At 41.1% G+C, this 14,084-nt stretch overlaps 1 protein-coding gene across 9 annotated transcripts in view; it reads left to right on the top strand.

The window, feature by feature from the left end:
* Positions 1 to 14,084, top strand: part of si:ch211-285f17.1 (sickle tail protein homolog) — a 109,735-nt gene that overhangs the window by 72,754 nt on the left and 22,897 nt on the right. For 4 of the 9 annotated variants that reach the window (XM_038729333.1, XM_038729347.1, XM_038729339.1 and 1 more), the window contains 3 exons: positions 8,236 to 8,316; positions 9,493 to 9,682; positions 12,998 to 13,196. In XM_038729333.1, the coding sequence (XP_038585261.1) occupies positions 8,236 to 8,316; positions 9,493 to 9,682; positions 12,998 to 13,196 (470 nt within the window). Of the gene's footprint in view, positions 1 to 2,786; positions 2,919 to 8,235; positions 8,317 to 9,492; positions 9,683 to 12,997; positions 13,197 to 14,084 lie in introns of those variants that run through there. The other 5 variants (XM_038729324.1, XM_038729373.1, XM_038729356.1 and 2 more) reach the window with 3 other exon arrangements.

Raw genomic sequence — 14,084 nt, 5'->3', positions numbered from 1 at the left:
TTGCTTTGCAAGTCTTTGCATGCAGCCCGACATCTGGACTCTGCCTTGGGCCAAAGGTATGAACCTAACTTCAAAAGGCAAAGCAGAGACAGAGGCACACCAGGATGATTTCACCACTGACAGGACCAGCTCCAAGCATCTGGCTCAAACCTTATTTTGATCTCCTGTGCTTTATTTCCAGTTGGGCCTTCTTATTGGAGATAAATGGGTGGCATGTGGGTGTGGGTTAGAGAAAAGCATTGCAGAAACTTGGCTCAAAGTCAAAAGACTTATTTTTCTAAATGTTTAAAATGTATTATCAACAGACAGGACGAGTATGCTGGTTTTTCTTTTAACGAGATAACATAGATGATAGGGAACACCTGGAATATGAGTAAGTATACAGGGGAAAAGTATATATTTCAGTCATCAGCAGCTAATGGATTCAGTAATAAATCTGACTATTTGATAGAAGTGGAGCATGTGCTGCAGTTTATCATAGCAACTCCTCCTCAGGTTGACACCATAACCTACCTCAACTATGGCTCATGTTTTACATATATTCACATTCATGTACGTGCAACTCACCTTGCTATGTTTTGATTTTTTTGCTGTTTTACACAGTTAGTGTTAACATTGTAGCTAACAAAATAAGTCAGCCATGAGCCTGAAACTCAGTGGGGGGTAAACTTGGTGGTGATTTTGCAGCTTAAGCACCAATGGGTGCTGTTCTTTATTAACAGTGAGAGATGGAGTTTCACAGCTTATCACATATGGATGACTAATTCATCTAGAGCTGAGAGGTCAGGACTGTGTGTGTCTGTGCATCTATGTGTGTGAGCAGTGTTTCTTATGATGTCTCTCCAAGGTCAAAAAACAGGTCACTTGGGTCACAGATGGATAATGAGGAAAATGCATGTTACTACCAGTCAGCCAGAGTAAAAAAACAACAAACAACTCACAGTAATAAAAGTAAGCATGACACGTAAGCACAGAAAATAGTCAAGTATAAAGTAAACAGTAGCTGCATTTACAAGACAGTGATGTGTTGCGGATCATGTTTTTGATAAAATACAGAAACATTGGATGCAGCTCTATCAAGCTTAATTAAAACCTCAGTTTATTACTGATTATCTGACTGTTACACACACAGACGCACAGAAAAACTCTCCTCTGGGAGAGTGGGTGTAATAAATCTTAGGCTCAGTGCAGGAACGTATGTGGTCCTAAGTGACTTGTTAATTAGGCATGAATAGCAAAGCCAGCCATTATCAGGGCTGGTTTCATGGAACAAAAAGGAGACGTGACACTTGACAAAATACAGTGATTTTAAACCAGCCAAGACTTCCAATTAATTTTTAGCGAATGAAGGTGCAAAAATGGAGTTTAGCTTTGCCATTACTAAACCCCTTTGATCACATTAAATTATATGTGTAATTATGTGTTTGCAACATAATGTAGAAGATGCAATACTCCCATTTCTCTGGAGAGAATAAAGCCCTCTTTGTTTTGGTGACCACAGGCTCGGAGCCACACACACATCCGCATCCACACATTCTCAGATATACACCCACAGAGGCTCAAATTAGACCTGGAAGCTCTTTTTTACCTCAGGAAAGACACTCTCTGGAGACAGACCAGGTTCAAGTGAGGACGTGTCAAATAAATGGGCCTTCTGAAATATAAGCATGGTTTTGTCCACCATGTGTATATGGATGGGTGGGCTCTTTTTGTTTCGCTATAGAGGAATATCCAGTCGTGTGTGTGTGTGTGTGTGTGAGTGTGTGTGTGTGTGCGTGTGCGTGCGTGTGTGTGTGGAGAGAGAGATAATTAATGCAACACATTTAACACACTTAGTGTGTTACTCTGGGATGCTGTGTGTTCAGAGCTGAAAATGTGTCTTGCTCTTGATGGAGTGATATTGAAGCGCAAGTCTGGACAGATCATGTCTCCGCAGCCCCGTCAGCAAATATTTTGCATGTATTTGTTTGGTATGAGAGACAATGAACGAGAAGGGGTGAGCGACTTTATGTGTGTACACTTGCAAATCATTGCATGCAAGACTAGTAAATGATCTGCCAGTCCGGACATGTTATTGTATGTAACACCTTGGCTTGAACAACACAGCATCCTGTCATTAAAACTTAGCAAAATGCTCTTCCTGTAATGATCATTCACTATCATAAAATTTGCACAAAAACAAACTAGGAGTATTTCAGAATGGCAACCATGCATATGTATACATTGGTATTTGTATGTGTGTCCACGCATTGGGTGTGTCCGAGTGTGTGTGTTCCAAAGGACAAGGGCCTGTTGGGTATATCCGGATCCCTAAGGGTAGAGCTGGGTCTTATCTCCTCAGGACACAAGTGTCATCTATCTGTCTTCAGCCACAGCCTTAGGGCAGAGAGATGGAAGAGGAGATTGGACATGAGGATTAGTGTTGGAGCTGCTGTTTTAAGATAAAATGTTTTTTTTTTACGCTGAATGGAAACTTTATGGAGTTTTTAAGCTGTTTCAGGGATCAGATTTTCTACTCAGTGGCTGCTGGAATAGCCTGCAAATAAGGAATATTTGAACGTCATGATTCTTGCAGACACCCCAAACTCTCTAACACAATCTCTCACACAATGGTGCACAAATGCAAAAACGCAGACCTACAAACAATGACTTTCCCCTGCTGTCCTCCGGCTGTGGATTGTTTGTATTGTGCTCTTGGATAGTTTGGGATGTGGGGCGGTGTGTGCATTGGATGGGGGGGCATCCGCTGGGAGGCAGAGCAGAAAGGGAAGGGAGCAGGACAGTGCTGTTGTACAGAGCAAGTGCCACAAGTGCTAAAATAACAGTGGAGGAAGAGACCCCGTTTCCCTTAAAACCAGGGAGTTTCCAGTCTCACATGGAAGTCACTGCTGGAAGGAGATACTCACTGGTCTGATATGGTAAATGCTACCTTCATGCTTTTTAAGATGATTTATAACACGATGTTGCGTACAATGTTTTTAAGTTATATTGAACATGACATTTTTTATTTACATGCTATTAAAACTGGCGAGGCAGTACCAGCTCAAGACAGCATTTTCTTCTCCACAAACTCACATTGGCTGATATATTTGATGGTAACGCAAAGTTGACTTTTGTAACCTCGATCATTCAGAGGAGGGGGTGATGTCTGCTGGTGATAACCGTGACTAACTCATGTATGCGTGAGTGGATGAAATCAATTGGATGGTGTATCTCAGCTGTTGTAAATATCCCAAGTGGAGAAAGAGATAGTCATCTTGCCTCCTCTCTGCACTGGGTCAACAGGCACAGTATTGTGTCTTTTGGGATTATGCACTTCATTTGCAAGCTGACTGACTGATCTACTTGATTATATTTTATTTGCCAATGTAATGTTTTATTAATGAGATGGTAACTGCTAGTGATCGTTTATCCTGTACATTTCTGGCATGGTCGGTTGATCATAAACTTGTAGATTGCGGGTCTTGAACTGCCGCAACTTCTGCAAGTAGCTTCACCTTCACCGTCAGCTTTGACTGTGGATACTATAAAGTCATCACCTTTTAACACACCAATTAACAAGCAAGCCCATCTCTGAAAGGTCATCTGGGGATTTGGATGAAGGGATTAGAGGAGGAATGCATCAGCGGAGGGAGGGAGAGAGGGATGCGGTAGCAATGAATGGGAATGGATGACTAGGGGATTTCAGTATAATGTCATTAAGGCTAGGGGAGACAAAGGATGATGGTCTGTCCACAGACAGCATACGGATGGAGTGCTGACTGGTTGATTGACAGGGGCTTTGTGCTTCTAAGTCGAACAGAACTGCAGTGGCACTGAGTTTTAGACCCACACAGGTGTTTTTAATGAACTCTCGTAGGTTTGTGCCAGCTATTTGAACTTTTATTTCAGTAGAAAGACTGTGACACAGTCCAACCTTTTAGACAATGCTAAAAGGGAGGACAGAACTGATTTAGTGTTTTCCCGAAGGACACAAATACTAAAAGCATCTTCCTCAAATCCAAAACGACATAAACTAGCCAGACTAAATGCTCTAAGTGGAATAACGGTCAGAAACAAATTAAGGAAGGGGTTAACAGTCTGCAGAGACAACCGTCTTCTGTTTATGTGTTTGCAATACAGATCAGGCCAGGTAATTACAGTTAGCTCCATTTCCGCTCCCCAGAGCCTGGGCCAAATTAGCATCTTAAGTGGAAAGCTGTGCTCACAACACTGAGCGTTTGTGTTTAAAGCCATACAGGCTTCCGCCTCTACTCTCTTGTTTACATTCTTTCACATCTGGAAAGACAATATAGAATGTGTGAATGAAACTTGTTTCTTGTCTGTGTGTCTGTGTATAGACAGCCTATACAAGTATTTGGCTTCTTTGCCTGACTTGGACTGAAACTCACAGTGTAAAGTTTGTCACCGTAAGGTGATTGCAGAGATGGCAGGAGAATACCCTATTTTTTTAAGGTGAAAGCCAGGAATTGTTGTGAGAAAGCCATTATAACCCCAAATACAGTATGTTGATTATACAAGAAAGTAGGCACCATCAGTGGGCTTTGTGTAGGCTGGCAGCAGGTGTGGTGTAAGACACTCTGGCAGTTTTAAAGGCTATGGCTATACTTAAATCTCCATGAGTGACACAGCAAGCTCCTGGTGTGAGCTGCCATTATTCTCAACAATCATGATTTACTCTAATCGCCCCATCTCAGCTCTGCATGTCAGCCTGTCTGTCAGGAGCTGCATGATATAATGTAATCTGTTCTGCTTGGTGAAATCATGCAACATTGTGCCTTCAGCTTGAACTGGCTCTGTAATATTCAAGACAGGCGACAGGTAGCAATCAAAAGCACCCATACCATGCATGCATGCTCACGGGGAGCAGGTGCAGTGAGAAGTGGCATTCTAAGAGTACAATATATGTATAACACATGTTATAGCACTGACCAATAACATTTGAATATCAAATGGGGGAAATTGGGGAATTCAGACACACAAACACAGACCTGTGCTTACTTTCTAATGACAGCATTCTGTTTGTCAGGCCACTGTTGCATAAATGTTTTCAGGATGTCCTGGGTTCGGGTCAGATTTTCTGGAACAATGGCCTGACTCACTCATGCACGCACTCAGTCTCTCTTTGTATCTCTCTTTCAAACACACAACGAACAGTCAACCCACATTTGAACTACTTACTTTCTTTTATCTTTATTTCTTTTGGTTGTTTGCCTCATCATCGCGTGTCCACATTACATTACACTTGACATCCATTTAATATGAAGGTGCTGCAAGCGATGTTCAAGACAATGAGGAACGTTAAGATGCACAGTGCAGTGCCTTTCTAAGCTAGTGCTTGACAGCCTGAGGAGAAGGTTTGCTGTAACAGAGTAGTTTGCATTTCCAAGCTACACAGCATGAGTATCTAGATAAGGCAAATTCTATTGAGTTATTTCAAGACCTGCTCTACCATCCTCGTATCATGGTGAGTATTTGACACAGGTCTTATAATAATAACCCACTGGCATCAGCTACAGCACTTCACAGACAACTGGCTAATGTAGTAGACGTTCCTTCTCAATAGACCATATTCCTGTGTATAAGAAAATATCGGTGTCTCAGTTTCACATTCATCATAACTGTCAGAGCAGATGTGGCGTACAGAGGGAGTCTCTGCTGAAAAGGAGAATCATAGGCTGTATGGTTATGACAAAAGAGGGTGAAATCACTTGTGTGGAATGTACTGTAGGTGTGAGCGGGTTGAAGCAGGTTTTTATAGTGCTTATCAGAGGTTGGCTTGTGGTTTTCACATCTGGAACCTGAAGTGGGAAGTGGTTAGCCAGGACAGGAAGTGGCTTTTGATGTGAGGTATCCCGACAATATCATACGTAGCCACTGTCAGAGTGATGATGCATGCATGCATGAGAGAGAAGGAGGGAGAGAGACAGAGGAGTTCATCTGAGCCAAACTGTTGACCTTTGAAGGGGACACCTCATTTGTCTGATGTGGATCGGTGTGGAGTGGTTTCACTTAATTACCCCTTTCCACAGGGAGGCATAAGGTCTCATTTGCAATTTCCTCCACTGTTATATGTGACTGATTCCACTAACTTTTTCTCCTGTAGAATTCTTCTCCTGCTGTCACATTGTTTCTACTGTACCGTTTTCCAGAGATTTGGCAGAAGTGGAAAGGGGATCATCCCTATGTTCCCAGGGTCCTATGTGTGTCTCTTGAACTATGTAAGAGATTGGTAAGGTCTAACAATGCAGTTCATTTCAAACTGCAAAAGAACTTAAGGGAGATAGACATTTGAAATGAAGTTTGAATGGTAAAAATATGTTCAGCCACTGTGGAAATATTAATGTCTAAACTCTTGCCTGCAAATTTGAGGGTGTAGGTTTCAAGTAGAGTTTAACATCAGTAAGCTGTATACGCCGTAGGTGGGTTATTTCAACATATTCAAACAGGAAAACATACATTGAACATATGACCTAGGGAAAAACATTGCTGAGACATGAAACCCTTTGAAATATCTCCTTAATGTGTCACATTAAGAGGCAAAGAACCCTAGGAACATACAAGCAACCGTTTTAACTAGCGTACTTAAAGCAAGACTAAGCCACTGTTATAAAAGAAAAAATAACACAATTCATACTTCCTAGGCAATAAAATACAACATTTTTAAATTCTTTACTCTCAGGGCTTATAGCTTATATTAACTAATGTTAGTTAATGAAGGCAAACTTTAGGTAGATTTTTGCAACTGACATACTAACTTTATTACTTTCCCCTAAATTCTCTTAATGCCACTCAACATTTTAGCATATCACTTTTCACAGCTTGTATCACAAAAACAAGAAGTTGGCAAGTAAGTTACATAGTCTTGCTTTAACTACAATTTTGGTGTATAGGCCTTTTAGTGAAGGATTTTTATCTCACTCTTTCCATTACATATGAAGCTGGAGCCAAGACATGGTTAGCTTAGCTTAGCATAAAGACTTGAAGCAGGGGGAGTCAGCTAGCCTGGCACTATCTGTACTGTTTAAGACACTTAGTCAGTCACGCTATTAATTTAGCCTTTAGTCCACTAAATATCAATATCGAATATTTATTCAACTACATTTATCTGATGGTAACACTGAGCAAAATTCTAAATGATTATATATCATTATATTATTATATATCTTACACTGGAATCATATTGTTTGTGTAATTTACAAAATGATGTTCCTCCAAGTAACAATTCCTTCCAGTTGTAAAGAATTAAGAAAATTAGTTTTTCAAATGTATATGTTATACTGATTTCATATTTCAAGCAAAAAATCCAGTAAACTCATAAAACATGATAGCTAAGTAAACTTTTCTCCAAGTTAAAGTTTGAGTGCAGGTTCTTCTTCCTCTGCTTTGGTATTTAAGAAAATATTGGATTACGCTGCCAGACCAGTCTGACTTAATTACTACCTACAGTTGACGAAGAAAGCCAATATGATTCAACATTCTCAAGGGTGAAACAGTAGCATATGAGAGGACAGACCAGCGATGTGGGAGGGCTGTTTGGACCCACCGTCATTGAATACGCTCATAAATCATTCAATGTTGAGATTAAATTTCCTAACACATGTCTGGTTTCAGGTGACATGTCAACTCCATGTGACCCTTCTGTTTTAAAGGGTGACTATCATCACGTATTTGCTTGCAGTTTTGTTCTTGTATTTTTAATATGTGTGTTGCTGCCTAAGGATATTTTAATGAAATTACAGTAGTTGAGTGATGGCTCAGCAGTTTTGCCTGCTGTGTCAGGACGTTGCGAAGGTGCATCACATAAATGCTCGCACAATTTGACTCAGCAAATATCACATAGGGATGAGAACGGTGATGATTGGAAATGCTCCGGGGATATTGCATAATAATGATGATGGCAATTAATGCAAATGTAGAGATTATTAAGTGGTGGGGTTTCCAGGATTTCTATGACAGTACTCATTAAACTCAAGCAAGGGATTAGAGGAGGAAAGAAAGTGGTGAGTAGTTGTAAATGCTCTCTGCTGATAGATTGGGTTGAAGATACCTTAGCATGCAGGTTCTCCTTTTAGCCTCTTTCTACTTTTCTTTGCTCTGCTGTTGACATTGATTTGTTTCCATGGTTCCTCTGTTTTGTTTGATGACCATTTCTTTTTCCATCTCACCCTCCCACTGGCATTTCTTAGCCATTTGCTTCATATTTTCTCCTTCTCTCCTCTTTTCTCCCATCAGTCTTTACAGGGCATGCTCTCCTCCCTTCACTCTGAGCTTGACATTCAGGGGTACTTGATGAAAATCCAATTGCCCCACAGAGTTAGTCAGCCTTTTATCTTATCTGCATGATGCTAGTGTGTGTTTGTGTGTGTGTGTGTGGTTATGTTTGCATCCTCACTAACATCTGCTGTGAGACCATGTTCCCAGGCCTGGTGCCCCGTGTCTCTTAACGGCTGCCGTGCTGTGCCTGCCAACCACACTTGGCTGCCAGGCTAAACCAGTTCTGGCCACGAAAGCTCCTACAAATGTCAGCTGCACTTAATATAAAACGCTTACATTCTTTATGTGTTCGTACGTGTATGAGTGCGAGAGAAGATCAACACGTGCATGCAGGTGTGTTCAAGATAACCTGGTGGACCTGGCCTCGTGTCTCTAGCTGCATTAGCGCTACAGCACCACACTTTTGCTAGGGAAGAAGAGCATTTCATAAAGAGCCCAGTGTTCACTGACCCTTTCAGTTTGAGTCCCGCCTTGTCCCTGTGGGGCAGATCACCTTACAGCACTGCACAATGGCTCAATGGGCCCTGTAGTCTTGTCACACACCGTCTTATTGTAGCTGTGACTTGACAATGCCACGTCATGCAGATCTGATTACAGAGAAGCTAACTGATATTTAAGTTTTGATGACACAATCCCTGATCCCTAATCAGTGGTTAAAAGGAATTTCTTCTTCTGTATTACACACATTGTAGGTTTCTGTTTGATCTCTTTCAGTGTGTCATCATGCTGGGTTTGAACTATTTGAAAACTCCTTCTAACGCTGTTAGTATCATTATTAAATCAGGCTCTGGCTCATTCGGCTGCACATGAAATGTTGAGACTCCTGTACAAGAAGCTTCCTTATGCTTGATAACTTTTAGTGTGATGATGTGCTTGTGGTACAGTATTAGTGTTAGACATGTGAGCATGTGTCGGTGACATACAGTATTAACACTTCTCGGCACTTTTGAATGACTGCAGTCTTTTGGTTTATTTAGTTGTGCTGGAGTCAAGCTCAAAGTCAACATCAAAGGTGCATATCTTGTACATTGCCAAAGAACGAGATTCAGTGTTATTTTCTAACTCCACCAAATGCATCATATCTTAAAGAGTTTGCTTGTCGCACATTGAGAAATTAGAAAGCTTTCTTATGTCATTTCAAGAATAAAAAAACCATGTATGTACAGCTACTGTTTGTACTTAACGTGTTATGTTTCTGTGTGCCTCCCCCTCCAGAGCAGAAGCCCAAAGCACGGCCCCAGTCCACAGCCTGGCGACCAGGTTGATCACCTATCCCTGGCCTCCCTGGAGTCACTGGACACCATGTCTGAGGCCGACTCACCCACAGCATTCACCCGTGGTAGTCGGGTTCGTGCTAGCCTGCCCGTGGTGCGGTCCACCAACCAGACAAAGGACCGCTCGCTAGGTACGATGTGCATGAGGCTGTTGGGTTAATGATAATTCAGGCAGAGCATTTCATATCTGGATTAGGTTTTGTTGCTTTTAGTTGATCAACTGTCTTGTAATTCTGTTTCTGTCTCAGATTCCCCAAACTGGCAGTATTGTTCCTTCTATCTGGTCCATTAAGAACTTATTGAGAATGAAGACTACATCTCAAATATTAAAATTGACTTTGTGAATAGACTGAGGTGAAAGTGATTTGACATTAATCCTCTTTGGATAACCTTTTAGCGTAATGTTAGCATAACTTTAGAACACTCTGAAATAATTCCAAACCACACCATGATCTTACCGTTTCACCTTGTCTTTTCCTCCCACTCCATCTATCTTCTTCTCTCTCCCCTCCCTCATCTCTCCACCTCAGCTCACAGCTCAGTTTTTTAATTAGAGTTCATTTCCTCTGTAGTGAAAGATTAGGGAATCCATCCACAATGTGCCATCGTGTTATTGACAGGATTAGAAATGGGTCGTCTTATCAACTTACATGGTGCTTCATTTGCATCCATATGCAGAAACGCTGTAAGTTTTGCAGAATTAGGGTTCTGCATTAGAGTGAGAGTGGTAGAAAGAGTTTGACGACTCCCCAAACTAAGTGTAGAGTCTGTAATTTTGGATAGTTTTCAAAGGTAGCTCACAACTCAGCAAGGCATCGGCTGCTGGATAATGGAAAAGCGTCTGAGTGGCACGCCTTTTGACCAAAGTGAAAATGAATAAAACTATAGGGTGCCATTTTCTACACCTTTCTGTGCCAGTACTGAAGCAAAGCATTCTGCATTGCTTGAGAAGCAGAACTACAAAACATGTTTTTAACAAATATATTTTACCACGCATGCATGCCCATACACATGCACGCATGTACACACGCTCCATCTCTCTCTTTCAAAAACACCAGGACAAAGCGTTGTGACAGTGGGGGTTATGGTGTGATGAAAGGGGAGGAGAGAAAAAGGGGCACCACTTAACTACAGTGTCCCTCCCACATCTTTCACACACACACTCACACACACGCACACACTTGCAAACACACAGGCACACACTGCGCTGGGTCCCAACGGACATTTCGGGCTCCTTCTTGGGGCTTAGTATCTTCAGCTTGTACTGTAGGAGTTGTGGCGTGGTCTTTTCCAGAATATCTCAGACTCAGCAGAAAACAGGAAATCCTTAAAACCCCTAATGTGAGTATCAGATTTAATCTAGTGTTCGGGATCAAGTGTATTGTATTTCAAGCCATCTATTTGGTGGTTCTAATGTAGCATTTTTCTGCTTTTTAGATGCATTTCAAACTTTGTGATAATATTAACGGAGACAGGGTGAGATTTTTCACGATTATGCTTAGTTCAAACTTTTGTGTCTCAGTGGAGAAATGTGGAAAACTCTTAAAGCTCAGACAGTCTGCAGCACTGTGCCCATTTGGTCTGGAAACCCATTGGCCATTTGCTTCCAATCCTGAGTGAAACCAGGCGCTCAGGAATGTAACACGACTCTTAGTTAGAACTGAGCTCTTCAACTTTGTTGCAGCAACTAAAGAATTCATAATCATATTCATAATACACCCTCAATCAATGGCGCTTTGTCATCAAACTCATTCGCTTTAATTGCTAACATCTGGATGAAAACTAGCCGACTGTTAACATAACAGCTCTCAGGGGAAAGATGAAGGTATTCTGCAAACGGGCACTTTGTTAAGTTATTACGACCCAGAAACCCAGACAGACCAGAAAGAGCAATGATAGACTCAGCAATTTTATTTCCTGTATTTGCCCTCTCTCCGTCTCACTCTCTCTCGTGAAGCATGTAGGATCTTGTATAATATTTCACCAACATCTGGTAGCTTTTACTGGCTCTGTCCTTTTTATGGGGTTACACCAAGTAAAACCATACCTCCTTTCCTTAAAACCAGCTATTTTCAGTGCACAAATGTAAAAGTGACATTAAAATGACTGATTTATGTATAGAAACAATTCTTTCTGGACAATTGTCATGAAATATAACTCAACATAATTAGAAGAGAAACACAAACTTTTTCTCTTCATTAAAGGTCTGTTGTTGCTACACATAACCCCTATAAAGATGAGTTCCATGCTGTTTTGAACAATGGATCTGAGAACAGAAATGTGCTTTTTTCTTTCCCCTGGCATTGTTTATACAAGTGCAGTGTGGGCGTGTCCCTAAATGTTGTGGGTGAGACATCTGTCTTTCCAAAGCACTGTAAAGAAGCCACACCTAGGGATCAGAGGTCCAGGCTTTGGTCTTATTGATGCACAACACAGGCCTCCTTCTGTCCCTCATTCCTGCCCCAACTCACTAAATATCAAGTAATTTTTCTGGAATATAGAGTAATCTGTCCTCCATGGGTTACACAAAAAGGAATTGAGTGGCAGGTTTAGTAAAATAACATGTGTAACAAGTATGCTACTGAAAGTCTGTTAATCCAGGAAACAGTTCCAATGCTTTGTTGTTCTTTGAGGGTAAGCTTTCATTATGAAGCCCAATTCAAAAGTAAAAAAAAAATCCTAACCAAGAAAAGGCGCCTTTAAAGGACAGTTCACTATCCACATATTCAAATACTCAAGGGGATGTATGTGTTTTCCTCTGTTTCAGCTGCTAGAGTTTGATGGTATAAATGGTACACCAGTGGAAATATGTGAAAATAATTTGTTTTGTGCTAATTTTAATCTGGCAAAATAGCTGCAGTGGTCCAGGCACTGAGCAGCCATTAGAAGACATTGTGATGTGGGCAGGGTGCCAACTGTGTTTTCACAGGTCAGGAATGGCAGAGGAAAAGCTGCTTTTTATTTAGATCATGTGTTGGAGGCTCACCCAAACTGCAGTATGCAGGCATTTGTGTTCGACAAATTCTGTCGTGGCATTGTTTTCTGTTTACTGTACATTAAGCCCAAATGATAAAAACTTGCTGAAAAGGGTGCAAACACAGATTTTGAGAATATTCTTAGCAGTCAGCTGCTAACTTTGGTTGCTAAGTCAATACTTTATACAGCATCTTATGACTAAAAGCCCTCCAGTGGTTCCAGAGGTTTTTACTGTTAAATAGCTGCAGGAAGTGTGTCTGCATAAACAGATTAACACTGCAAGATGCACTGAACTTCTTTACAATGTGAAAAAACAGTCAGATTACAAGAGAAAGAGTGAAACAAAACTGTGTATCACTACTCATGCAAGGTGGGAAAATCACGTACCTGCCTTACTAGAAAGATTTTATAATTTAAAAGGAAGTTTACTTCTGGCTAATCACCCTACTTTCCCTGCTTCCTGTGTGTAGGTGCACTGTACCTACAGTACGGGGATGAGACCAAACAGATTCGCATGCCTAATGAGATCACCAGCATCGACACCATCAGAGCTCTGTTTGTTAGTGCCTTCCCGCAGCAGCTCACCATGAAGATGCTGGAGTCGCCCAGCGTCGCCGTCTACGTCAAAGACGACATGAGGAATATGTACTACGAGCTTACTGATGTCAGGTAAAGATGTACAGTTGTGTGTGATAAAGACGGATACATATATTGCGTTAACAGGACATCCAAGGTTCATAATACTCCATAGTTTCAGCCTTTCCTTTTTCCCTCCCTGAACACTTCCTGTCTCCCCCCTGCACAGGAAATGTCACTGGCCATGAAAACTTCTCGCTTCCTGTTACCCTCATGTTAAAAGTTTGTAGAAAGAAAGTTTTATGGAGATGAAGCCCTTTGGCAAAATGTCTCTGATATACCCAAACAAACTGAAAAGCACCCAGAGACTTCGATGACTTTCCTGCTTGTTGTCCTCTCTGCTCTGGTGAAAGTCTGACTCTAGAAAGTTTGAGCACTGTAAGTTTTCTTTACACATTTTGAAGTCCTTTTATGCCTTTTAGACGGACGAAGTATTGTGTAATGTGTTGTGTATATCATTTACAGACACACAAACACACATACTAGCTCACTGCTTTTTTTGTTCGTTGTACCTTCCTGGTTTGGTATTCACCAGCATGTCTTATCAATAATATTGCAGATTATATGTGCAGAGATAGTATACAGCCATTTGTTTTAGTTGTTTTGGGTTTTTTTCAGAAAAAAAACATTACTATTGAAGACATAAACAACTTTGCCTCGTTTTGTTTTTAGACTTCCTGTCCAAGTGCGATGTGTACTTTGTGACTAATTATTTATCAGGGCTGTAAAAGTCATGTGATTCCTTAAGGCTGGTACAGGTGCACCATATAGTTGTGAGGGAGTGAGACCAGCGAAAGAACAACAGATCCGTTGTCCATTTATGTAGTCGAGTATTAATAGATGTTTTTATCGACTTTAGACATTTAGAAGAAATGTCATATAACAGAGGACTGTCAGAGCCACAGTCAGGGTATGTGCCCT

Source organism: Micropterus salmoides, unplaced genomic scaffold, assembly GCF_014851395.1.
Source record: "Micropterus salmoides isolate LMB-PRFRI ecotype aquatic unplaced genomic scaffold, ASM1485139v1 Ms_hic_scaffold_1, whole genome shotgun sequence".
Lineage (NCBI taxonomy): Eukaryota > Metazoa > Chordata > Actinopteri > Centrarchiformes > Centrarchidae > Micropterus > Micropterus salmoides.
The sequence above is the reverse complement of the archived record's forward strand: the minus strand, read 5'-3'. Positions and strand labels throughout refer to the sequence as shown.